This window comes from Dermacentor variabilis, chromosome 7 (assembly GCF_050947875.1).
Source record: "Dermacentor variabilis isolate Ectoservices chromosome 7, ASM5094787v1, whole genome shotgun sequence".
NCBI lineage: Eukaryota > Metazoa > Arthropoda > Arachnida > Ixodida > Ixodidae > Dermacentor > Dermacentor variabilis.
Genome location: NC_134574.1, coordinates 65611615 through 65638132, shown reverse-complemented (window position 1 = coordinate 65638132; position 26518 = coordinate 65611615). Strand labels below are relative to the sequence as shown.

Sequence of the window (26518 nt, the reverse complement as noted above, 5' to 3'; positions counted from 1 at the left end):
AAATATTAACGAATAGGATACAGGAACTCCTCCTATAATTAGCGATGAGGTCAGAAGGGCCTTGCAAGACATGAAACGAGGAAGAGCGGCCGGAGAAGATGGAATAACAGTCAATTTAATCAAAGATGGAGGAGACATAATGCTTGAAAAACTGGCGGCTTTTTATACGAAGTGTCTATCGACTGCAAGGGTCCGAGTAAACTCTCCAATGCTAATCACAGCGTGCTTAGAAGAAGTATTTATGCAATTAAACTGGGAAGGCTTAGGAATAAAAATCGACGGCGAATATCTCAGGAACGTTCGGTTTGCCGATGACATTGTTCTATTCAAAAAACAATGCAGACGAGTTGCAACAAATGATTGAGGACCTTAACAGAAAGAATGTATGGGTTGGGTTGAAGATTATTATGCAAAAGACAAAGATAATGATATAGAGCCGGGCAAAGGAACGAGAGTTCAGGATCTCCAGTAGGCCACTAGAGTCTGTGAAGGAGTAAGTTTACCTAGGTCAATTAATCACAGGGAACCCTGATCGTGAGTCGGAAATTCACAGAAGAATAAAAATGGGTCGGATCGCATACGGCAGACATTGCCGGCTCCAAACTGGAAGCTTACCTTTGTCATTGATAAGTAAGTTGTACAATCAGTGCATTTTACCAGTACTGACATATGGGGCAGAGACTTCGAGACTGAAAAGGAAGCTTGAGAACAAGTTAAGTGCCGCGCAAAGAGCGATCAAACGAAGATTGCTAGGCATAACGTTAAGAGCCAGAAAGAGCGAGCTTTGGATCAGAGAGCATACGGGGATAGACGATATTCTAATCGAGATCACGAGGAAAAAATGGAGCTGGGCAGGTCATGTAATGCGCTTAGATAACCGTTTAGATAACCGTTGGACCACTAGGGTTACAGAATGGGTAGGAAGAGAAGGAAAACGCAATCGAGGATGACAGAAGACTAGGTGGAGCGATGAAATTAGGAAATGCGCGGGCGCTAGTTAGAATCGGTTGGCGCCGGACAGGGGTAACTGGAGATCGCAGGGAGAGGCCTTCGTCGAGCAGTGGACATAAAACAGGCTGATGACGACGACGATGATGAAGATGATGTGCAAAAATTTTAACCTTTATCAGTCTTTTCAAAAATCTTAGAATACATAAATGCGTTGTGAATGATATGTTAACGACACGTGTTTACGGGCTGCCTACCAAGATTTATGAATAACTTAGTCAAGAACGTATGACCCGGTTTTAGCATCTTGGCGATTGAATAGTAGAACATTCATATACGGCACATGTGGCACGCGTATTGTGTATACGTAATTCACATGCCTACAACGTACATATACCTAAATATCGCTTTTTTGCCATAAGTGCACAGCAATGAATGGTATAGCAACATGTGAGACCTTTACGCGAAGTTTAAGGCTTGTAGCTGTGGTTGCAGCATGGACTGCAGTAAACGTCAGCTGATAGACACACGTTTTGTGGCGTATGCAAACAGGTGAACAGAGATAACATGGTGACAGCGAGTAGCATCGGTTAGAACTACAGAGCCATGGCGTTGCCGCCTTGCGCTGATCTCGCCTTCCCCTACAGAAGTATGCTCACGGCGCGCACAATAAGTGCGTCCATTTCGCGCATCTGCCTCCTGTCCACGCAGAACGCCGTCAGGACACCCACGGAGTTAAAGCTACAGCAAGCGTGGCACACGCAGCAGAGTGATTTTACATCTCAACGCGCGGAGTAATATTTGCTGATGCGCAGGCCCGCCTTGCTTCATTGCAGTTAGCCTTTCTCTGGAGCTTCACGGCCGGGGTTCCGAGAACACGCGAAGGCATGTTTGCGCAATGTCAGGGACAGTGCATGACAGTGCATGACACGACGTTTTGTTAACAAATTAACTGGAACGCCAATAAACTTCTCCGCAAACTTGAGGAATTTATATCTCGAAACTGGTGTCATATTGAAAATTCGCTCCAAGGGGATCCGCCTTGTGAACTCGACGGCTAGAATTTGTAAGTTGCAATATGGGCCATAACGCAATTAATGCAGAACTTAATTATAAAATTTTTATTAATTAGTAGATTTCGCATCTCAATTTTTTGCGGAATTTTTGTCCGCCGCTTCGAGTAAACAAGCCAAGTAACTAGAATTGGGATATCTGCCACAGACAACTGTTCAAGATTTTTGAAAGTGCTCGCGGAAACACCCTGTATATATATGTATATAGATATATGATTGATACATCTCTGATTAATACACCGCCCTGTTGTGGCCAGTTCTACGTAGGGCTAACGGGGCGGTGTATCAATCAGAGGCTAATGGAACATAAAAGGTCGTTAACCGGTGGATCGCCTACTAATCTTTCGCTGCATTGCCAGGATTGTAACTGCACGCCAGAGTTAAATGAATGCGCAATATTACACAGGTACAAGAATGAAGATACACGTCTCATGGTAGAGGCATGGTATATCTATAATGGTGGAAGTGCATGCGTGACTCAGCCTTCGATTACTTTACATAAGGAAGAGATTAAGTGCCTTAACAGCTATCTTTCACGCAGACCGGCACATGTGCCCGACTGACACTTGGTGATGCCATTCTGGAGCTTGCGCAGATGACTTTTGTGTCTTCTTTCTTTTTTGCCTCAGTGCTCCCTTCAGTTGATAGTCGTTCGCGTTGTCCACTTCTATTGCGTCCTGTCTGCACGCCTCACCTTTATTGCATAATGAATCCTTGCCAACTAGCTCAGCTTTCGGTCGTACTAAGACAACTTCACATTTGGAAGTGGAACAACTGAAATTTGTGTGGGCCAACTGGAAATCAGGGGCTGTCCCAACTGAAATTTGGAAGTGGACCAACTTGAAATATCCACGTGGTCCAACAGAAATTTAGGATGGGGTCAATTTGAAGCTTGGCGGTGGGGATAGCCCAAGTCAAATTTGGGAGCAGGCCAGCTTGAATGTTGGGATTGGCACAACTCAAATATCGGGTTGGGCCAACCTGAAATTTCGGGGTTGATTAGGAATGAGCCAACTTGACATTTTGGGGTTTCTCATCGTCCAATTGAACGTCGCTGAGCGTCCTTCGACACATGAACACCTCCCAGAATAGCGACCATGTTGAGAGACGTCGTGCGTTTTCATTGGGCCTTACCGAGGCGCAGTCAGAATGTAGGTAAGTGCTCGCGTGGACGAGGAATGCATGCACAACACACGCTTGCTAGAGGGACAGCTAGGGCGACGTGGCTTCGCGGCGACGCACTCTCCCCTCACGCAACGCCTCACGCGCTGCAGCGGCAGCTTGCGTTTCCTTTACAGCGCTCTGCTCCGCGAGGCGCACTCGCGCCCGGCGTTTTGGTTCAATTGGTATGATTGCATTCAAGGGGGCCAGATGCTGCGAAAAATTGTGACAGTTATTCAATAAAGCCTAAGCATTATTTGCCACCGTGAAGGCCATGGATAGACGCGCAAAAGCTAGGAAAAGCAAGTAAGCAAAATTAAGCGAAAACGAAGTCACAGTCGAGCCAAACAATGCTGACGCATAAGTAGACAATTCTTCGAATTTCTGCAGCTTTTTCGCGAATCAACAGCCCTTTATCGTTGCGCTCCTTGGAGAGCCTACTCATAATAACGCCGATGACACGAGGCTGCCGTTTTCGCGTTCTAAGCAGAAGAGGTAGCCGACGCTGTACTGATGAACCAGGTGCGCGCTCAGTCATGTTGCCTGCCTGATCGCTCGCTTGTTTTGATTTGTGCTGGCATTAGGACAAATTGGTTATCGAGAACGGCCGATCAACTATTTCAAAGCAAATGTACGTTTATTGCAAAAGAACAATATTTAGACGAAATGCGGTAAAAGCTATTTTTCTGCCTTCTTTTGTTAGTGTCTTCATTGTCGTCATTTTCAAATGTCACTAGCTTTCGCTGTGCGGCACCGTGCGGTGATACTGCACGGTAAGCTCTAAAAATTTTATTTATTGTACGCGCCATTAGAGTTGCCACGTGAGAGCGCTATAACAAGCGTCTACGCATCTTTGAAAACAAAGCAGTATCTCGAGCTCATTCGCAAAACGCTCCGCCGGCTAAGCTGCTGTGTAAGTGAGGGCGAAGTCTACATTTCTTTTCTAATTCTAGTAATTTGGGACTGCATAGTAAATACTTTCCTCAGAAAAAGGTCCATTTTTGACGATTTATCTCGAACGGTAGTTACATGAGCCACGCTATATCATACCTTTCAATCGTCAAGCATGCTTTATACTATTTTTCCGCGATAGCGTTAAGGACCCCGTTTCGCAAGGAATATGGTGTCGGCGTCGGCGCCGCTGTGCGTGAGAGAAAGATAATTGCGAACCATGCATGCCCTCCGCGTGGCCCATAGGCGTTACTCAAATAATTGTATTTCTCAAAGTAAAATGCACCAGAACGTCCGTAAACTAAATACATGACAGCATCGTGCAATTTGTATATAAGAGAAAACATAATTCTGTTTCACGGAGACTCAAATAAAAAGCCTTTTCCAGCTGCCGTTTCAGAGGTTTGACGCGGCTGTGCACAACCTCCGGAATCAGCCGGCGCAAGAGGCCGCGTTTCTACCAGAAAGCTCGCCTTCGTGCGCAGCGTTTGACGCCAGTGTTTCCCGGTAAACATTCCGGTTACATAGGCTGCCTAGTCGGGAAGTGAGACAGGCAGCCAGGGACGCTTTAATGCTAACGCTTTCCACTCTTAACAGCGAAGCATAAGGCTCTTCCAATATTCTCTCTTTGAAATGAAGCTCATTGCTATTTTTGATTGTGGATATTTTTTTTTATTTTCATTAGCATCGGTAGACCACACTTTCAAGCGAACGGAAATTATTAGAAAATGATCACTTTATAACGGTACAAATAAAACTCTTCTGCAATAAAACAAAAGAACAATGTAGCACGCTTTTCGTTAGAGGAACTCGTCGTACCTAAGACATTTTATTCGCCCTGTGCGTATCCTGTCTTTTGTCTTCTTCAGCTGAGGGCCGCAGTTATGTATTCCCCGTCAAGCACGATGCAAACCGAGACTGCTCAATTTTCGTCTTAGATTTAGATGCGTGTGAAGCCCCCACAGAAAAAAAATATTGAAAACAATTGTATAAGTATGTTTGACAATGTTTGTCTACTCCTTCAATTGCTTGACAGCACTAATTCACACCACTGGACGAATCCCGCCCGCGACCTGTGACCTCTACCTTGGTCAGGGTCAAAAAAGGAGTGTATGGCTATTCTGAGAAGACTAGCGCACACAGGCGTAGCTAAGTCAAGGAAGAATTAATGCATAATCACTGGGCAGGTGAACACTGCTGCGCAAGACTAAACTTTCTTTATTATTTGTTCCGAATTGTCTTTATTCGTTTATTGAAGACATTCCTTGCAGAAATAACTCGAGGGATGTGATAAAAACAGTGAACGTGTCTTTCTGTAGGACTAATTTCCTCCGCCATGAACCTTAAGCTTGGAACTCGTAAGGGTTCTAAAACTCCGTCTAATGTCCAAATGTCCAAATTAATGTCCAAACTTGTCTAATGACCAAAAGCCCGCTTGATGTTTCTAAAACCTGGGGAGGGGTGGTTGGTGGTAGGCACTGAAATGTAGACGAGAAAACTTCGGCGGACGAGTTTGCTCAATGTTATGATATTGTAACTAACACTATAAGTCCAGTGAAGTGATAACTTACTGGCCGTGTGCATCAATTCTTTTCGACAAACTATGGGAAAGCTTCCTATTGAAAATAATGTTGCACGAGAGAAACAGGAGTAAAAAGAGAAAGGCAGACATGTTAGATGGATGTATAATTAAACTTCAGATTCATTGCTCGACTTCGATAAAAAGTGGTTCAAGGCCCCTTTAAATGAAGAGAGCGCTTTTACTTGTCGTGTCTACGTCCTCGTTGTACCTTCGCACTGCACACTCACGATAAAAGAGACTCACGTACACTCACAATAAAGAAACATAAGCTCATTTACCTCTGCAGAAAATTGTACATCCTACGTCGATAAAAGCACCGGTGGACCTCGCGTAGGTTGGAAAGCCAGCGTCGGAGCATTTTAGGGGCGAACTGAAAGATGATCCTAGATACTCGTGAATGTGGCCAGAGACGACGAACAACCGTTTACGGCCGTTGGAAAAGTTGTTCCGGTGATCTCGTACCTCAAGATGAAAATCTGGACGGCTTGAACGTGCCGCTTGAAGTAAATGAGCGGGGGAATGCATCCATGTTGGTGTGTTCAAGGCCAGACCAACAAACAACGCGCATCTCGAAGACCTCTATTCCGTGAGACCAGTGGGCAAGGCGCACAGATATATCCTTCAAAGTTGACATACAACATAGGGCGTGGTGATAGATAAAGATGTCGAAGTAATGACTCTAAAGGTATGATCCAATTGTTCAAGGGTATCAATTATATCCAAGAACTTCTTTTCTGAGTCTCAGCAATTCTATTTGGCATTCGTTTGTGTCCGGCTGGAGTTGGCGACTACGCATTATCATATCTATGTTTTCGCGGACCGCGGACTGCACTAAGTACGTCGCCGTTAATGCCCATGTAAACTTTCGTGACAGCCGTAACACAGACATGGCGCAGCAGGGCGGCAAACTGATGTGACGACACAATCTTGCAAATGCATTGCCACAACTTGTGACCAGGTAGAATTGCTGGGTCAACGAAGCAATAACCTAAGCAAAATTTCGATAGTATGAGGAGAGTTCGATGGCGCTTTGGATTTCCGTCAGTGACGACGGTTTCGGAAATTCAGTGAATACGCGAACTTTGGAACCGTGAGATAAAATGTGGACTTTCAATACCACGCATCTTAGTGTTATTAGCTGCGTAGCTCCAAAGAGACATTTCATCGGATTGACTTGGAGGCCTATGTTAGTTAAGCACCACCAGACCTGTTTAAAATGGAACAAAGGTGGGACGAAGCAAGTGGAAAAGATGACTACGTCGTCAATGTAACATAAACACGTCTTCATGTTCAGCCTGTGGAGGGGATTGTCCATCATGCGTTAAAAGCTAGCAGTGGCATTGCCAAGCCCTAAAAGTATACTCTCTCTGGTGCCACCAAAAGAGTTATTAGGTCATTAGTTGGACGAATAGGTAGTTTTCTATAGCCGGAGCATAAATCGATTGAATAAAAACACTCCAGCTGTAAAAATATTCGATAGCATCGTCGATATATGGCGAAAGGTAAACGTCGTTACGTGTTATCCGATTTGGACGGTGATTGTAGACGCAAAACCAAATTTGTTTTACAGAATACGTATTGTACTCAAAGAATGTAAGACGATTGAATAAAGCCTAGCTGAAGCATATCGCTCACTTCATCTTCTAAAACACGGTTGTATGTGGTCGATGCAGGATATTGCCTCAGACACTGTGGAGCGTGGGTGGCCCTGTCTACCTCCTCTTGCACTATCGATGCGGGGCTCAAAGGGGCTGCTTAACAATAAACGTACTGGAGTACTTGCTAAGCAGGTAGAGGTGGTGACAGGTGCAGCCTACGAGAGAGCTGTCGAATAGGTTTGTCGATGACAGGGAACATGTAGCTAGGCAGCAGACTACAGTTCACTATGATGCACGTGCAATGAATGGTTACGTCTAATATGGTCGCTGAGTCAGCCTGCTGAAGACGACCAAGGCACTTTAACCAAGTCTGTAGACTGCTATTGTTACCATCGAACCTTGCTCGCCGCTGCCGTTTTGGTGTTGCACCCGGTGCTCCAGCATTGCACTCATTTGAAAGGCATTAGCCTGTTGAGACCAAGCATGATGGGAGTACTGCAGCGTTGCACACGTTTACAAACTACTTTAGTTTCTCTGCTAAATTTTACGAGGAAACCTGCTCTGCTCTTGTGGCTCGTCTCTTTATCCATGAACAAATATTTTCGAGTAGTATAAAAGCCGCGGTGGCATTTGCGGCACCGGAAGAGGCAGCCGCTATCACGGAAGAGTGCGGAGGTATAATCTTGTCTCTTGCAATTAATAGTTTGTCGCCGGAATTGTCAGCACTATCTCGCACCGCATATGCAAGCGGAGAAAATTCGATTTCTGTGCACGATCAGTCATTGGTGGCCTTATGAATGGAACACGAGAATCTTTGAATGGTTATGGAATCAAAATGTGGCACTGTTCGGGTAATGTGATGTGTACATGGAGAGAAAGTGCAGTAAACGCCATGTTAACACTCTTCCAAGCGCGACAAACTGCTTCACCAATTACTGACATGGTGGCTCCTGTGTCGACTAGGGCAAATGCGACGATTCCGTCCAGAGACACTACTATTCATCTTCTAGGAGAAGAGCAAGGCGCTTTGCTCTTCGACAGAGACAGTTGGAGAAGAATGCCACTGTGGAGTTTCTTATAACTATAACAGACGTTAGCAATTTGACGATGAAATGTGGGTTTTCCGAACAGGGCATTTTAAAGGCATCGTCTTCATGATCTCATTGGATTAGGCCATTCATGCATTGCTTTGTTAGAGAACGTGACAACGTTTTTTATGTAAATGATAAAATTCTTGACAGACTGTTGGCGAGTTGATGCACAAGCGTTCCGTGGCAAGATGCCTCCGTTGTGCAGGGCGACCGAATACTTTACATAAAGCTCGCATGATCACGTGCGAAGGCCAGCTCCTTGGTTACAGAATTACACGTTGACGGCACCAGTAAAGTTCAAGATTGCATTGTTTAACTTGAAAGCATTATCCTATTTCATGTGGGCCTTCACAAATTGTTTTGAGAGCTCTAATATTAAAGCGGTTTTTGTCGAAGTCGCTAAAGAATTCAGAGCTCCGTTGACACGTCAAGCCAGAGCAAATAAAGCCATGCGAAGCCGGTAGTGGCGTTTGACTGGCGTCGTCAGGAATGATGGAAGGCAGCTTCCAATTGTGGCGTTCCAGGTTAAGTGATAAGCCAGCACCTCCACGAGAAGTGTAGCACTGTTTAATTACTCCACAAGAACAATACGCCGCAGAAGCGTCGGTTCATTGAAGGTCAGGAACTGATAGCGCAAATTCTTTCAACAAGAAAGACAGATTTGATTATGTTGTTATATAATCAATGTTAGGCATCCCTGTGATAATGGTCGCATCATTAGAGCAAGTTCCACACTAGCTTCACACAATCATAGTTTAATGCATGCTATATGATTCACATAATGGGATTGTTCCAGCTTCAGTTTAATATACTTACTACGCGAGCCACTTCCAGTGATGGAGAACCATGATTCGTAGTGGAATTGATGTGCATGGTTAATGTGGACCCTTAGCAAACCCGTACTAAAGTGAGATAGTATCATCGGTATCGTCGACCAAGAGAAAACACGAAAGGATAAAACAGACCACTCTATCTCTTGCACTATTGTGCTCTCTCTTGTTTCGCTACCCAGCTGACAGTTCACCGCATTATACAACGCTTCAACACGGCGCAGATTGTATTCTATCACCCCTTGTATCGGGCATTGGTAGCGCAAGGGCTCACAATATGCACGAAAAAATGCATTCCATTCACAGGTGCTGCGTGCGCTGAAATCGAACGACTGGTGTTCTTTAACAGCATCGTTTTTTTTATTATCCGCCTCTCGGTGATCTGATGTTTGTGGGAATGGTTACCGGGCGGCATTTTAAGAATAAACTTGCACGAAAAACAGCAGGGAAGACAACCGTTGCAAATTTCGGATTTAGGATACCAGTGGATACGACACCGCATTATAGCAGCAGAACAAGAAAATAATTCTGAAGGTTTTTTTTCTTTAGTATATTATTAATGAAAACATCATTATTGTTATTATCATTATTATTACCTAGCAACGCTCAGGAGACTAGTGCGTATGCGGTCTCGTTACCCACACTAAACGCATTGCTAGATACCTTGACGTCAATGCCACCCATGCCCTGGCGGTACATTCCTGGGACATCGTAATTTCCATCTGGGCAGAGCAGGTCGTAGCGGGCAGCGATCGCGTAAGCCGGGTTTTGCGGCGGGGTGCAGTTGCAGCGGGAGAGCGGGTCGTTCCTGTAGTCGTTGTACCTGCAACGAAGCCGCGATCCTTTCTCAGAAAATGCGTAAACGACAGATCCCTGCAAGATTTTTTTTTGCAGTAGTTTGCATGTTTCACACTCTTCCATGGCACCAGTGAAACAAGAAATATGATTTGTGCCGTCATTGTATGCTACGACGCCAGATGAGCTCAATGACTCAAATCGCCGACAGGGCATGGCGTGGGCCAGCGTCATGGTATCACAAAACATGGAACTCGTGTCTACGTGTTTACGGGAAGGAATTCACAAAGCTTAAAGAGGTTCATGGAAGTTACCTTTCGGTTTTTGTGGCGAGCGTCAATATAATATTAAGGAGAACAATGGTTTTCCTGAGCACTGTTTAGACTTAGCGTTTCGTCCATAGAAATGATATATAAATTTTAGACCTATTGCTAAAGGCTACCACCGGTTACTACGTAGCAATACCCGTGACTGTCTCGCTGGCTGTCTGCACACTTGGCATGAGCCGCTTGCCACGCCTTACCCGGGCGGGTCAAGGGCTGCCTCCTCTTTCGGGCACCATCTTTCTATCCTGAATCGAATGCGAACAGAGTACAAGCGACACATTCTTGCACCTACGCTTTCGCTCATACGAATAGGTTAAAATACAACAAATAAGATAACAAACATTTTTATTCCTTTGTTTATCTATTTTTTGTTTTGAATGCTGGAAATCTCTGATGACAAACGAACATCGAGCAAATTATTAAATTTTGCACTTCTTGCTGCGAGTGGCGACAGTGAGGCGAAAGCTTAGAAGCAGTACAAGGTACATTGAACAGGGTCGTACGCACGAGGGAATTCATACGGTGAGAAGTCGCCTAGGGGCGCTGCAGTGCTATGCTCAATAAAGTCAGTCATGACCACTCTTTCTGCATTAGGGGAATGGAAACGCAGCCCTGCGGCACGGCTGTTCATCACAGGCGCTTCACCAGAATCTTAAGTCCCCCACCTACCAACTAATAACGACACACAAGTCATGGATACGGGAGCAGCGGCTGTTGCTGCAAAATGGCGGTTCGTTATTTGAGGGTCAGTAGAGACCTAGTTCAGGGAAAATGTACCAGTTTATCTTTGTGCGCAAAGCCTCTGCGATGCATTGCGAAGAAGTGCGTGCTTCCCAGCGACACAATTCATCGCTTGTCACCGCTTGCCCAGTGAAGCTGCCTTTCAGCGCATGTACGCAGTATTTGAGTGTGTTGTGCACTCCAAGATGCTTGCTGATTACCTGTGCTCGGACAAGCAGCGATGGCAGATCGATATCGTAACGACACTCCAGCAATCGCATTTTGGTAGGTGAGGGCTCTTGTGTGCTGTTATGAAAAATTATGAAATGAGACTTCGAACGGAGGAAGGTGTTGGAACTGTTGAGTGCGCTGTGCTTGTAATGGAGAAATGCCATTGCACTGGGTCTAGAAAAGCGAGCGATTCTCGGACGCTGATTGCGTTTACGTCGCTGTGGTTCCGATACATCACCAATGACAGAGCAGCCATCTCAAACGACTGCTGCGATACGCACTCCTCAGCATCGTCGTCCGCCTCGGCGCATCGACGCCTTGCAAGCAGCTACAGTGAATTGCCGCTAAATATTTACTGTGCGCTAAGCCGCCACAATGCAGGCAATGAAGCCGTGTTGTGGGGCCATCTCAGCCCGATAAGTTATATGCATAAGCCAGTGACAGTCAACGCTTTGTTTTTGATAGCGATGCTCAGTAGATCAACGATGAGAGAGCGTTGTGCGTGTTTTATGTCGGCGGTCAAGATTGTTGATGTCTCTCAGCTCGGCACCACGTCGCTGTTGCCGAAAAACAAGTTGGGCGTGGCCCAACCGTGCTGGGTGCGCTCATAAGTTATATGCCTCGGGCGGGACATGACCTCTGGTTTTTATTGACAGGTGAACTCTTGTACAAGTTTAGCACGAGTTCCCTTAGGGAACTCGTGCTAGACTCGTACATCGCAAAACACCCTCCTAGTTCAACTCGGGAACATGGCGGTGGCAGCAGCAACCTGTGTCATTGCATCCAGCGGCAGCAAGCGTCAGTATGACAACCTGGACCCGTTCATATACATGACCGACGTGGAGTTTCAGCGTCACTTTCGCCTATCGAAGACATCAGTGCGCTGCCTGTGTTACGAGCTAGGCGAAGACTCATCTGTGGAGACAGCGCGGCGGGCTTCATTCGCTCACCGTCGAAGAGCAAGTCATCTGCGCCCTCCCTTTCTAAGGTACTGGGAGTTTTCCGGGACGCGTCGGCACCGAGCATTACATTGCATGTCGTCGAACTACTGCGAGCCGCTGTGTCAGAGATGTGTCTGACGCGCTTATCGATGCGGCAGTGCGTAAATGGTGGTTGGCTTTCCCGAATACTGTGGCTGAGCGGGCATATATAAAACAACGCTTCCTCCTTGGCGGAAATATTACGAACGTGGTGTGCTGACGGAACGCACGTATGAATTGAGGCGCCTTCAATGTCTGCGTTACTGGGATTAGCATTGAAGCAATGTCTAGACACGCCATATTGCCAAATTTGTCACTACTATGTAGCCGACTTAAATTTTGTGTGACTGACATCTCACTTGCGGGTGCCTATGACACTGATTTTTCGCTGGTTGCTGATTTTTTGCCGAATGTTCTAGTTGTCTGTCAGGGTGCCTTCCAAATGGCTCAATTTCTTGGGAAAGAGGTTAATTAAGTATAAGTAGATAAATGGATATCACAAATTGTGTGAAGTACCCTACTGATGCTAATCTCATAAAGAACTTGGGGTTCTTCATTGGTGAAGTTACTTCGTACGCATAATGCTGAATTTTGGGTAATGCGTCATCTATCGGCCGCACTATGCAACAGCGAGTCATCGCATAATTTATTGCAGCGCTAGATGCAGGTGTTGCGCAAAGCCGGTTGTGCCCATGCATTTGTGGCGAAATGAAAATGCCTTGAGAATCTTACTTAGTGTGCTGGCTTTCGTGAAGCAAATACTTCAGTGTTTGCTCTGTTCACTGTTCTTTGCTCTGTTCACTGCTCTGTTCACTCTTCAAGCTATTGGCAGTCTTACGGGCTGCACGGAAATATTGCTCACAGAGGAACAGAACTATCCAAGAAAGAGTGGTCATCGACCAGCCTGATGACTGCGTCGCGCACGGGAAGCTCGTTGTACGAGTTTGTTTACACTAGGCCTCTTGGATATTGAGCCGCCATGCTCGCCCGGTGAATAGATGTGATGACACCACCACAGCGTTCCCTCGTTGTATAATGCGTAGCGTACAAAATTACAAATTAATCTAACACACATTACGTTAAAGTGATGTGTGTTAGATTACCACGTGTTACAACCACGTTAAAGTAACTAATAATATTGTACTAAATGTATTTGTTTTATAACTTGCTTGTGCATGTAATGCACTCGGTGGAACGACAAACAAGCGAAACAAGGTACAACCATGCACGACGGTATGATCGCGTGAGTCCCAATTTGTCGACCGCCCAGAAGGCAACGCCCAAGGAATGACAGCCACCCAGAGTGAATCTAGATAAAGCAATGAAACTAGAGGCTTGTCGAAAGATAAACTGTGTCTCGGTACCATTTGTGCTTTCATCTTGGGGTGCCGCCAGAGCTTGTGAAGATCCAGAGTTTCGCCAAACTCGGCGCATCCTGCATAGCATCCGCGCTCTGTCTATTCACTTTATTTGTTCAATGTCGATAAAGTTTGGAGGAAAGTAATGTAAATCTAATTGATTACACTTTAGTAATTGCTCATTTACGTTCACGGGCACGTACTGACCACTGTTCTCAATTACATTTTCTCCTGAGCTAATTCTAATCACGCACTTCTTTATCCCCTGTAATTTGCACAAATCTGTGCGTAGCTCTGTTAAGGTTCATTTTTAACGCGGGTTAAGGCACCCGTGTTGCAAAAAACCGTTGTCTCGGTCTGAAATATATGGTCGAAAAATTATTCCGAACCACAACCACGCAGGCCCTCCGCGTTACCCAGAGTTGTTACAAAATAATAGAATTTCTCGAAGAAAGATGCATCAGAAAAATCGTAATTTACAATTTAAACACAAGCTACAGACATGACAGCGTGGGATTGTAATTTTACTATGGAAAAAAAAACTTCTGTTACGCTGAAGCTCAAACTCCTTTTCGAGCATTTCTACCTTTCATAGAGCGCTTCGTTCGTTCAAACATCATCCAGATAGAGCTTTGCTCCGCGGCCCACGTAAGAGGCGGTGTTTCTACCGGAAAACTCTCCCACTTGCCATCGTGCGCAGCGTTCGCGGCCAGCGTTTCCTGGCAAACATTTCCGTTACATAATCTGCAGTTTCCGAGAAGTGTGCGAAGCAGTGACTAATCTTTTAATGGTATTGATTTTATATCATAACAATATCGTTTGACAATTTGAAGAGATGTCCACGGACTTTGTTTAAGTTACTGTAATGTTAAGTCGCAACTGGATTGATAGACATATGTGCTTTATATTTTGAGGCCGGTTGGTGAACTGGCTGAATGGCAGGACAGTCGGTCTGTCAAAACGCTGGCGTCTAGGTGGAGTTAGCATTTTACTTTAGGCCAAAAAATGCTGGCGTCTAGGTGGAGTTAGCATTTTACTTTGGGCCGTTAATCACTAGGTCCGCAATAATGTTTGGCACTATCCTTTCTCCTTCCGTGAACGCAACTCGCAGCATGCGCGAACACGGAAAGCCTCTTTTGCAGTCTGTCTCAACGTAGTCTTGTCTGTTAACTAAAACGTTTCGGTGCATATTGGCACGCATATTGAAACGTGTACTTGCCTATGTTTCTGTGGTGATAGTTTTTTACCTGCTAACAAATGTTAAACTTCATCACTCGGCGCAAGCCACGCCTACATGTGTCGAAAGTTTCTCGAATGTTACCGATGGATTTATCCATCGCGAATTGTGAACGACATTTGTGTAATCTGATTCTATGCGTTGTGTAGCAAATACTGGAGGGCATGCGGGTGCTGGCGACGACATTGGAACCTTCGACGAGTCATGTAAAAAAGCTGACGCGCTTCACCCACTGATCAGATATTCGGCGATCTCCGACTGTGCTCGCCGCTATCTTTGTGCTTTGTGTCTAACCGGTTGTTCTAGGTACACGATCATCCAATAAGGATTAGTTCCGTGATTAACAGTTTTTGGTGCAGTGCTTTTCAGCGTCTCAACAAAGTAAGAATGTATCATAAGAAACTCTGTAAGCTTTTTTATATGCACCTAACAAAAAGCAAGTATCTTGCATTCCTCGACAATGAGACATCAAAGCTCCGAAAAACCAGAGCTCAATTTCATATTACGTAGGAAATCGATAATCCAACGATGAAACACCTAGCGACAGGGCCTTTTGTGAAGGCTGCTCACAAGCATCATTGTGCCAGTCGCTGCAAATATAGGCAGGCGCACATTCGCTAAACTGCTAGTATAGAAATTCGGACTAGTTGACCCCAATTTGATTACTTTGTACAGTAGAGCCACGGAGCGCCCTCGTCCATGCGTTAGTATCATTATTATCGTTATCACTTCTGGCGCAGTGGGTAATTTGGCTGGCGGTTATTTCGTCCGATGCGCAGGAACTGCTTATTTGAGCTGAAGTGGTAGACACGCAGCTAATGGAGAGCAGCTTCCCGACTTTGACGATCTGTAGTCACATTTTATACTACTGTACCAGGTTGCGCCGAAGACGCCTCGATATCGAATAGAACAATTTAGCAATCGATGGAGAACATTTTACGTTCTAGCGTGTCGACGCAGAAGACCGCAATAGGAGCCGTTGCGCGTACTTCGTGGCCAACATGGGCCTATGCCTGACTGTACCCGAGTCCTTCGACAAATACTTCACGTCAGGCCGCGCACTCACGACGCAGTGATTTTCGAATGGTTACAACCGACAAAATTAAACCAAATGCGCTAGTTTGGTTGATATTGGAATGGAACTGCGTGTACCGGGAAATTCAGACCCTGATCACCTTTCGCGGAACACGCCGACGTAAGGCACAATAGTTGAGCCTACAAAACTGAAAATATAACGCGAATTTCTCATTAAGCGTACGTTTAGACGTTGCCCAATAGGCTGGCAGTCTTTTGCTTACGCGCGCCGTAGTTACAGCTGTGGTCCTGATTTTTTTTAATCCTCGAAAGCAACTTTGGATGTGTATGACACCTCCCAGGAATGCACTGCAAAAATATAATTTTTTTCCCAAAATACCTCCTACGAGCTTACGTAATTATGTAGTACCGTCCCACTCCCTTAACAACTGCACTTTTATCACAGTGTGAAACATTGAAATAGCTAGGAGTCTACATATCTAGTGACTTAACTTGGACCCCTCATATCAATCACTTAACTAATTTCTGCAACCGATTACTAGGTTACGTACGCCGTAACTCGTCCTCAGCATCTCGCTCAGTCAAACTACTTGCATATAGAACCTTAATCCGAACTTAACTAGAGTATGCTTGTGCTCTTTATGACAACCGTCAGGTTAATATTATTAACATCAGTGAATTGGTTCAAAACCGAGATGCCAGATTCATTCTTTCGGACTACTCTAAAAATAGGTCTTTCAGCCTTAAAATCCAGGTTGTGTCTTCCCTCGCTCACTTCCCGCCGCAAAAGTGCTCTTATTCCTTTATTTTTTAGGTTCTTTCATCTACAGTCCACAGGTAAGCAAGTCATCAATCAAGCCCATCGTTTCTCCCGCCACACGCATCTTAATGCTGTGTGTCTACCACGCGCTCATTCCACTGCGTATGAACGTTCTTTTATATTATACACAGCCCGTGAATGGAATACCATTCCTTGTGACATCTCGCTCATCAATTACATTTCTCGTTTCAAAGCTGCCATCAAAAACAATCTTGCAATTCCCATTACCTAACCTGACCCGCCGTTTTTACAACATGGGCTCACCCCTCATGTAATTTTCTGTTAAGGGTTCTTTGAGGTGTAATAAATAAATAAATAAATAAATAAATTAATTAATTAATTAATTAATTAATTAATTAATTAATTAATTAATAAACAAACATACTTCGACCACGGTGCTGGCTTTTTCCATTCAACTTCAACGTCCACATTTCCGAGGCTGAGGTGGAGTGCAGGTGGCGATAGAGTGGCGATACTGCGCCTACGTCGTCACTAATAATGCCCACTGTGGCTAGCTTGCCATCACACCCCGCGGCGGTCGCGGAGTTTACGGTACCCAGCAGACTCAGCTACTTCTGACTATGCGCAGTTGTAAGTGCACAGCAGGGATAGCGTGAGCGCTCCCGTGGTCAAGCGTGGCCGTGCTGCCTGTTGCGGACCGGCTATGTCTTGCACGGATAGTAAGCGAATCCAGATTGCGCACTTTCTCGCGCTCAATGCGAAGCTGAATACGAAGCACGTCTAGCCAGCCGCGCACACAGGTGCGCGTCCCTTGTAGCGGCGGTGCTAGCCGCCATTCATCGCGGGGCGCGTTAGGCATAGCTTGCGTGTAGTTTGTGCTGAAATTCGGCATAGTTCGAGGCAGTTTGAATGTTCCAGACTAATCGAAGCTGGCGAGAGCCGACGGCTACGTTACCCCGATAAGCAGTGTGGCTAGTTTCGTCCCTATAGGCGATAGTAGACTGGCACTTTATGACTGATATAGGTTATTGGCCGTTGGCCGTGTGTGGAAATCTGCTATAAGGCGAAATGTGTATTCCGTCGACAGCCCAGGAAATAATTACAAGAATTGAATCCTGGGGTTTTACGTGCCAAAACAACGATTCCGTTACGAGGCCCGACGAAGTGGTGGGCTACGGATAAAGTTTGGTCATCAAGGTATCTTTAAAGTGCCCCCAATGCACTGCATACGGCTGTTATTGCATCTCGTCGCCATTGAAATGCGTCCGCCGCCCCAAATTTCAACCCGTGGCTTTGCGCTTCGTAGCGCAACACAATAGCCGCTGAACCACTGAAGAGGGTCAATTATTACAGGAAGGCTTCTACTTTTTGATAAACATATGACTCATATGGTTTGAGAAACATATGACTTCGCAGTTCGCTTGCGAGTGCCACGCAATACTCACGAGTGCTACATTTGGCTAAGTTGTTCATAGTGGCGTATGCTATCTACGACATGCGCTCTTGCCCCTAATTCGAAGGATGGTTCAAGATAACTTTAAGGTAGACGTGATCGTATGTGGTTGAGAGCGTTCCAGATATGGAAGGAAGACGAAGGAACACCAATGAATTGCCGATGCACGAAACAAACATCCAAACTCCAGAACTTGTTTCTAGCTCCTGGTTATCCTGTTTCATCTTTAGGATTTTCATTAAGCATTCGGGTGTGGGTTTTGTGTGAATTATTCAATTACTTCAAGGCAAACGGCAATCGACTGCCCATAATGTGCCTGCATTACGGTGAAACGAAAGACGAGAAATAAGACTAGGAACGTAGCGTATTCAGCCCTGCAGTTATCAAGAGCTGTTTTGTACGTACTTCATGAAGGCCATAATAGAATCCATGTCACGTAGTTTTTCGTGGTCTCGTTTAACCATCTTGGCACGAGGACAATTGTCATAGGTGTAGGAGTCCCCGTATTTTGCAACTTTTGCTGGTTGTCCGCTGATGTTGAAGATTTCGTCGAAATACCTGGTGGATGTGAGCGACAATATGAGTATTAGTTCCAGCAGTCGGATAATATTGAACAACGGGGAAGCTTCGAGTTCCATGACTGTGAACAATCAGAGAGCGCTAGTAACGTCCTCTTTTTATTTGATATTCTTGAAAACCAATGTATTTTTGTTAACTACTTTAAATACTGCTTGCATATACACAATTTAGCGGTACCCTTTTCTCACGGTTGAAAGACATTGAAAAGAAATGATGACATTGGAAAATTTGCATACGTTATTCGATTTTAGGTAACGTAGGAGTACATTTGTCAATCTTTGAGAGGCATTGCTGTCCCTCCTAAGGTGATTGGCAATTACTAGCAACGGTTAAGGGATTTTCGAGGAATTGATAATTTAATATGCCATTTTACTTCCCAGCACTTTCAAGAATAGATATCTTAAATCTCATGAAAGTCTCAGCATTTCTACTAAGCAAACTCAACTGCTCGTGAAAGCAATATGACGCCATTTTGCTTACGCCTCATCATCATCATATAATTGATTTGTGAATATTCCTAATAAACAACCCGCGGAATTGCAATTTTACACCCCTGTAATCTCCCCCTCTTCCAGAAATCTACGTGACAAAGTGGAAGAGTGCTGTCACAGGCAATTGAAGAAAGGTAACTGTTCTATCTAGAAATAAAGGTAATACAAGTAGACTGATAATGCCCGATAAGAAAGTTTTATCAATCAATAAGCTGTAATTCACGAAAGATGTTTTGCCGTGCTTCCCCGTCGCACGGGTAACCAGCACCTTTTAGATGCGGGGGGCCTAAAGGCTGGATGCTAGGATCCAGTAGTCTGTACATTTTAACCAACGTAAGGCTGTCTGCTGCGAATAAATTATTACAGAGGTCCATACATAAGTTCTGGCGACTAGGTAGTTGCACTCGGCCAGGTGTCTTGCTAGCTCTATTGTTTACGCTTCGGGTGATGGTTCTCACATATTTAGACAACATTTGATCATCTTTTACTGGCATTCTCAGATTACTGCACGTATACCTTCACACAACGAGCATATGCGGAAATAACGAGAAGCTTATACGTACGCCACATTGTAACTGGCCCAGTACTTGGACTCCCTCAGGCCATCACTTACATCCGCGGCTCTCGAATTCTTTCTGAAACATCCAGGCAAATGTAATTTGCAAACTTCACGCACAACAAATATTACCCGGAAGTACTCGCCGGGAGAAGCATTGAGAACCTTTGGAATCAATTAGCCTGGCTGAGGAAACTATTTATATTTTACGAACGTGCGCAAAGGGCGGTCGAACTGAATTTAATTCATGAGGCTTTACGTGACAAAATCGCTTTTTTATTATGTGACACGCTGTAGCGGAAATGTCCTGATTAATTTTGACCGCCAGGGGATCTTTTACGTGTTCCGATGCACGCGAAACGGGCGTTCCTGCGTTTTGCCCTGCCGATATGTGATCCGCCGCGTCCGGGATTTCATCCCACTGTCTCGTGCTTAGCAGCGCAACACCATAGCGGCCTGGCCACTGCGGCGGGTAAAGGAAAGCCGAAGGAGGCAAAATTTTATCCAGGCTTCTGGGACGCTATGACGGAAAGCTATTCCAAATTTTTCTATACCAATTCTCCAAGAACCCCTCCAGGATGAGTAAAAAATTTGCGGGCTACCCTCACTTCGCCTACATGTCACACAACGTGACGAAAACGAAAAGTATTTTCTGATTCGGCGCTTTTTCGCCATTAGCCCTGTGCTATTGGTCAAAAGCTTTATTGCTCACGCGACATCAGAAAACCGCGACAACTGAACGCGTCAAAGTGGCGTGTACGTTAAAGATGCATTAATACGCCGAACAGAAGTGAATCTTTTTCTCATTAGCCGGAGGCTGCCCCGTTTCGAAAAGAATATAAGGTGGCTTCCCGCCGATCGTTCAAGTACTGGCTATTCGCACCAGCCGCAGAGCGTGGTTTATTTGCGTATACGAAAACTTCTTGCGTGGCAGTAATATTATCGAGCCCTTTCGGCACATATAGGACATAACTCTGCCAACTCTTCTTTGCTGAGGATCTACTTTACCGGCATTTCTAGCCTTCCGTTGCACGCCGCCGCGATTTTCGGCAAGCCACCGCAAGCTAAGTAAAGGAAAGCGGACTAATCGCAGACGCAGGCTTGGCGCCACCGTAGCCCTCTCCGCCTCATCGGGCTCCTTGCTTCATTTGAGTCAATTAGATAAAAAAAACCGCTCAATGTATGCAATGGTATTGGTTTTTAGAGTAAACAAAGGTGACATCTCATGAACCAGGACCAAGTTTGATTGAGCTGTTCAGACAACGCTGCGGGTCACCACCCAATGCTTGCTTCTGCGCTTACGTAAATTTGACATCAGGAAATAGGAATAAAAACAGATTGGTATAGGTTTACCTAGTAGGGCCCCTGTAAGCGCAGTTTGAACTCTGGTTACTGAGGTCGCCCGTTTCCCCCGGTGCTGAGGTCGCCCGTTGTATATCGTGTCGTCCGCGGGCAACAAGATATACAATGTACTAGCTATAAGAAATCACTCAGACGATTACGTAAGAAGGTGCCGCGGTGGCGAGTATTTTCTGTTGTCACAAGAGGGATACTGTTTCTGAAACAAACATGACGCAAAACATCTCTTAACTGTTATAGAAACAATGTCACGCCGAGAAAACTCCTGCGGCACAACAAAATGATCTAGAGAGGCTGGGAATGACAGCCATCTGAGACTCGTACGTGAATTGCATGCGCTAACACCTGGTCTGTCACCCCTTGTAACTGAGTGCCAGGTTTAACATTCGTCATGGTTATACTCAGCGCGCAGACTAAGGGCCGGGTGAAGCACTTCCCGGACCGTTGGAACCACAGGCTGACAACGAGAGAGAGTGAGAAAAACAGGAAAGAGCCGGAAGGTTACGCAAACTCCCGCAAGGTGTGATACTCTGCATTGGTGCGAGCAAACCATCGATTCAAGGAAGAATGGCGAAGGCAAAGAAAGGTGTTACTCGTCTTTTTGTGCCTACTACTTCCACCATAGATTGAGTGTAGCTTAACAAACCCACACGTTTGTTAAATCTACGCGCACTCTTTTCTGGAACAGTGGTCTAGTGTCACACCGCGAGTGGTTTATAGCACTAGCAGTTGCAGTGATGAATAAAGCATGCACAAACGATGTCTGCACTATTCCAGTTTGTTATAAAGGGAAAGCATGATGTCCTAAGGAATTCGTTGAACTTTTCTCGTTGCGTCTGTTCTTGAGAGTATATGATTATTGTCTGCGTGTTTCATGGGCTAATCTAGTAGCTTCTTCAGCAAAGCGGTTGTCGAAAATTTTGCAATAACAACGTAGCCAGTGAAATATTACATCATTGTACTTTCCAACAGCGCTATAATAAATGTGTTCTTAGTTCCAGTGACGCAGTGCCCCCTGCCGGTTTGGAGCTCTGCTTTAGAATAGCACAACAGTGCCCATTTACATGTGGGATTCTCGTTCAGTATATTATCGCGTACAATAAACAGCAGGAACTATGAGAACACGGAAGGTCACTTTATTTAGGTGAATCCAAACGATTACACATGGATCTCGTCTTCTCATCTAATCACGCTAGATCTTCGTTGTTCTCTACATGCCACATACTAAAATTGGCATGCGCCTCCCTCCAGCGAAGGCATCATTCCGATGCTTATGCAACTGCAGAAGATGCCGTGTTAGAGAAGATGTGGGCCTCTTATTGCGAACAATACGACTTCACGCGCACAAGGTGCTCGACTCCTGGTAAACGATGGTAAGCTTCAGAAGAAGAACGTCCATCAGGGGGACCTTAATGTGGACGTTCCTCACGCGTCGTACTGCCTTGTAGGGACCAAAGTACCTCCTAGGTAGCTTTTCCGAAAATCCCCGTCGGCGGATGGGACCCCAAACCCGCACCGTCTTAAGTAGTTGGCAGGTGACGTATCGGTCCCGTGAATTATAATGCCGCGTGCGTCGTAGTCCTGTTGTCTGGTGATCCGGACACGCGCGTTGTCTAGCTTCCTCAGAACGCTGAGGCAAAGCATCAGGCTCCGTGTCTATATCACAGCAGTCATAGGTTAGCACTGCATGGAGCATCGCTGTCATTTCGCGGTCATGAAGATAAATAGCTTCAATTCTGTTGTTTATTGCTGCGCTGTGTTATAACCGAATGTGATGCACGGTAACATGTAATTCCGATTTAACATTCCACATCTAAGAACACGCTCAGCATGTCCGCGAATGGCTTGTTCAGACTAGAATTTCAGAAGGACGTTTTCAGAACGTCAGAACACGTTTTCAGGGAGAAGAGGTTTATTAGCGGCTCATTATGCAAATGACATAGCGACCGAGAACGACGAGGCAGCCCGGAGCAATGTCCAAAAAGACGCCAGGCGAGACGAGCCTTCTTCACAATCTTCCCCGTACAAAAGGAGCCATCCGGGCGACATAAGAATCGGAAGTAAGAGGGTCGTGGTAGGGCTTGATGCGCGAGACGTGGACAATGTCGCGTCCTTGCCGGCGCAAGTCGCCAGGTGGTGACAGTGGCTCAATGAGAAAATTCACCGAAGATTCGCTCCAAGACTCGGTAAGCCTTTTCGAATTTTGTGACGAGTTTTGAGGAAAGTCCTGGCGCTTGAAAAGGGAGAGACAGCGACGAAGAGAGCTTGGTGCGTAGTGGCAGAAATCTGCAGAATTTCGAGATCGAATGAACCGCGACACATTTGTAGCCGGCCTCGAGGAAGCACAGCTGTCGGAAGTGCTCCAGATGGATGCCACCGTTACGCTAGCGACTGCTCTGACGAGGGCCAGTCTCACGGAAACAGTTCACCGAGAGCAACTGGAACTCCGCGCCGTCAGCAACGAGGCGACTATAGGCGAACTTGACATGGTCAAACGAACAACGAGGAAGCCGTCCAGCAACTGGGAGGCTGGCGCCACAGCACAGCAACGGCTGTCGCTCCAGGGGGGGGGGGTCGTTGGAACAGCGGCGACCGCAAGGGTGCCACTTCTGCGGACGGTCGAGCCACCCGAGAGCCCGGTGCCCTGCACGTTCAGAGCAGTGTGACCCCTGTAGAATCTATGGAAATTTGGCCGTGGTTTGTCACAAGAGAACAGAAAACAATCAGGTGGGCGTGTCTATGCTAGAAGGCGACGGACAAAACTTTTTTGTCGAGACACTCAACGGCTCAAATGCCAGGTACGCGGAAGTGTCTTTTAATGGTGTACGCGTAAGTGCAAAACTTGATTCAGGAGCAGAAGTCACTGTTGTTCCGCCCGATTTCCCTGGTGTAGTGCCTCGTATAGACTGGTCACAAGCGGTGTTGATAAGCGCTGCAAATCGGCGCCTCGAACTGAATCGTTGTTTTTCAGCAGATATTTTTGGGAAAGCCAAAACAACGCGGCAAACACTGTACGTTGTAGAGTTACTGCAGTGTGTCCTGTTAGGGCTTGCAGCCGTTGAAGCACTTGATGTAATCAAATTTCTTATAATAATAATAATAATATTTGGGGTTTCACGTGCCAAAACCACTTTCTGATTATGAGGCACGCCGTAGTGGAGGACTCCGGAAATTTTGACCACCTGGGGTTCTTTAACGTGCACCTAAATCTAAGCACACGGGTGTTTTCGCATTTCGCCCCCATCGAAATGCGGCCGCCGTGGCCGGGATTCGATCCCGCGACCTCGTGCTCAGCAGCCCAACACCATAGCCACTGAGCAACCACGGCGGGTCTCAAATTTCTTGATGTGGTTGACGATAAACAGTACGAGCACATGCATCCGCAGCTCTTCCTTGGACTGGGCTTGATGCCAGGCGAACGCAGCATTCGCATGAAACAGGGCGCGGTCCCCTTCGCAATTTTCGCGCCGTGGCGGGTACCCATCCCGTTAAAGAACCCCAACAAATTAGAATTGGTCAAAGTGGTCAAAAGCAAAGTGATCCGTAAGGTAGATGACCCGACTAGATGATGTGCAGGAATGGTGCCCGTAGCCAAACCAAGTGGGGAAGATCGAATCAGTGTGATCTAACCCAGCTGAACAAGAGCGTCCCACGTGAACGCTTTGTCTTGTCAACCGTACACGACGCACTTGGCGAATGGGCGGGGGCCACATATCTTTCGAAATTAGATGCCAATTCATATTTCACCAAGTTAAATTTGCGGAAGAAAGTCAAGAGCTAACAACATTTATCACCCCGTTTGGTAGGTACTGCTTCCAGCGACTGCCGTTCGGTATTACCCCGGCCTCGGAATACTTTCGAAAGCGAATTGTTCTTTTTGTATCAGCAGCGTAGCGTTTTAAGGCTACGTGGTCGATGCGTCGGGAATCACGCCGTATCCCAAGAAAGTTCGAACCAAAAACGAATTGTCTACGCCATCAATTTTTGCTGATGTCCGCAGGTCTTTGGGCATGATAAGCTATCTGTCAAGATTTGCGAACAACCTTGCCGACATGTCAGCACCGCCCCGTAGTCTTCTCTTGAAATGCCGTGAGTGGCACAGGGCCTGCCTCAGCGAAAATCATTCGAGTCTGAAAGAATTGATTACCTCGGCGCAATCCGTCGCAAAATTCGACCCTAAGCTGCGCACATTGTGGCCGCCGACGCGTCATCGTTCCTTCTCGGCTGTGTGCTCATGCAAGTGCAATCATATGGGGAAAGGCGGCCGGTTCTATATCACTCTCGTTCATTAACACCAATAAAACAACGGTGCGCGCAGATAGAAAAAGAAGCACTTGCGCTGATGTGGGTGTCAAAAAGCTTGGAAGGGTTTTTGATGAGGCTGGAATTTCAATTTGAGACAGATTACAAACCGCTCGTATCGCTACTCGGTCAATCACCCCTTTATGTGCATATAATACAAAGATTACGATTGAGGCTCATGCGATAGCGCTTTTTAGTCTCCTATGTCCCAGGAAAGCAAATTGGCACTGCCGATGCCCTTTCTCGTGCACCTTGCACGGCAGCGGGTTTAGAGATGGGCGAGCTGTATTGCAGTGAACTATCAAGCCATACACAAGACTGTACCAGTGAACTCAACTTTTCAGCCCATTGGAACTAAATAAAAATTCACGCAAGAAAAAGACTCAACCTGCCAACACCTTCGGTTGTGTTGTGAGCGGGGCTGGCCATGTCACGTTAAAGTGAGCAGTTGGCTAAGCCCTTACTGGTCGGAGAGAGCAAACCGTACTATATCTGACGGTGTGCTTCCGTATGGGTCTCGTATCGTGGTGCCTCAGAATCTAAAAAGTGAAATACTGTGGTCATTGCATGTTGGTCACCAGGGCATTGTGAAATGTCGAGCAAGAGCTGCGATTCTGTATGGTGGCCCGGTCTCGGCACCGAGCTAGGAGCTCAGGTAAACAGTTGTCGAGAGTGCGCGAGACTGCGCGTTCGCCAAGCCAAGCCCATGGTGCCGTCAGTATCGCAGCTTTCCTTGGCTGAAGGTAGGAGCTGATATTTTCCATTTGCAGGGGAGATGGTGCCTTGTGGTCTGTGACTATTTTTCGCACTACCCAGAGCTTGACTTTTTATCTTCCACGAGCTCGGCGGCGGTTATTGTGCAAACCAAGAGTATATTTGCTAGGCACGCGATTCCAGAACTTGTAAATGACAACGGTCCTCAATTCGCTTCTGCAGAATTTGAATTTTTTGCGACAAGTTATGGCTTCCATCCCGCCACGTTCATCCCCACGTATCCGCAGTCAAATGGAGCTGCCGAACGTACAGTGCAGACAGTAAAACGGATGTTGGAAAAATCAGTTGACCTTTACCTGGCCCTCCT

The 26518-nt window shown here is 46.1% G+C and overlaps 1 protein-coding gene across 1 annotated transcript in view; it reads right to left on the bottom strand.

The window, feature by feature from the left end:
* The window catches only part of LOC142588676 (putative phospholipase B-like 2), a 66611-nt gene that overhangs the window by 5673 nt on the left and 34420 nt on the right, over nucleotides 1–26518 (bottom strand). Inside the window, exons 4-6 of the mRNA XM_075700498.1 lie at nucleotides 19784–19855; nucleotides 18556–18708; nucleotides 9898–10057 (exon numbers count right to left, since the gene is read on the bottom strand). Coding sequence (XP_075556613.1) covers nucleotides 9898–10057; nucleotides 18556–18708; nucleotides 19784–19855 — 385 coding nt within the window. The remainder of the gene's footprint in view (nucleotides 1–9897; nucleotides 10058–18555; nucleotides 18709–19783; nucleotides 19856–26518) is intronic.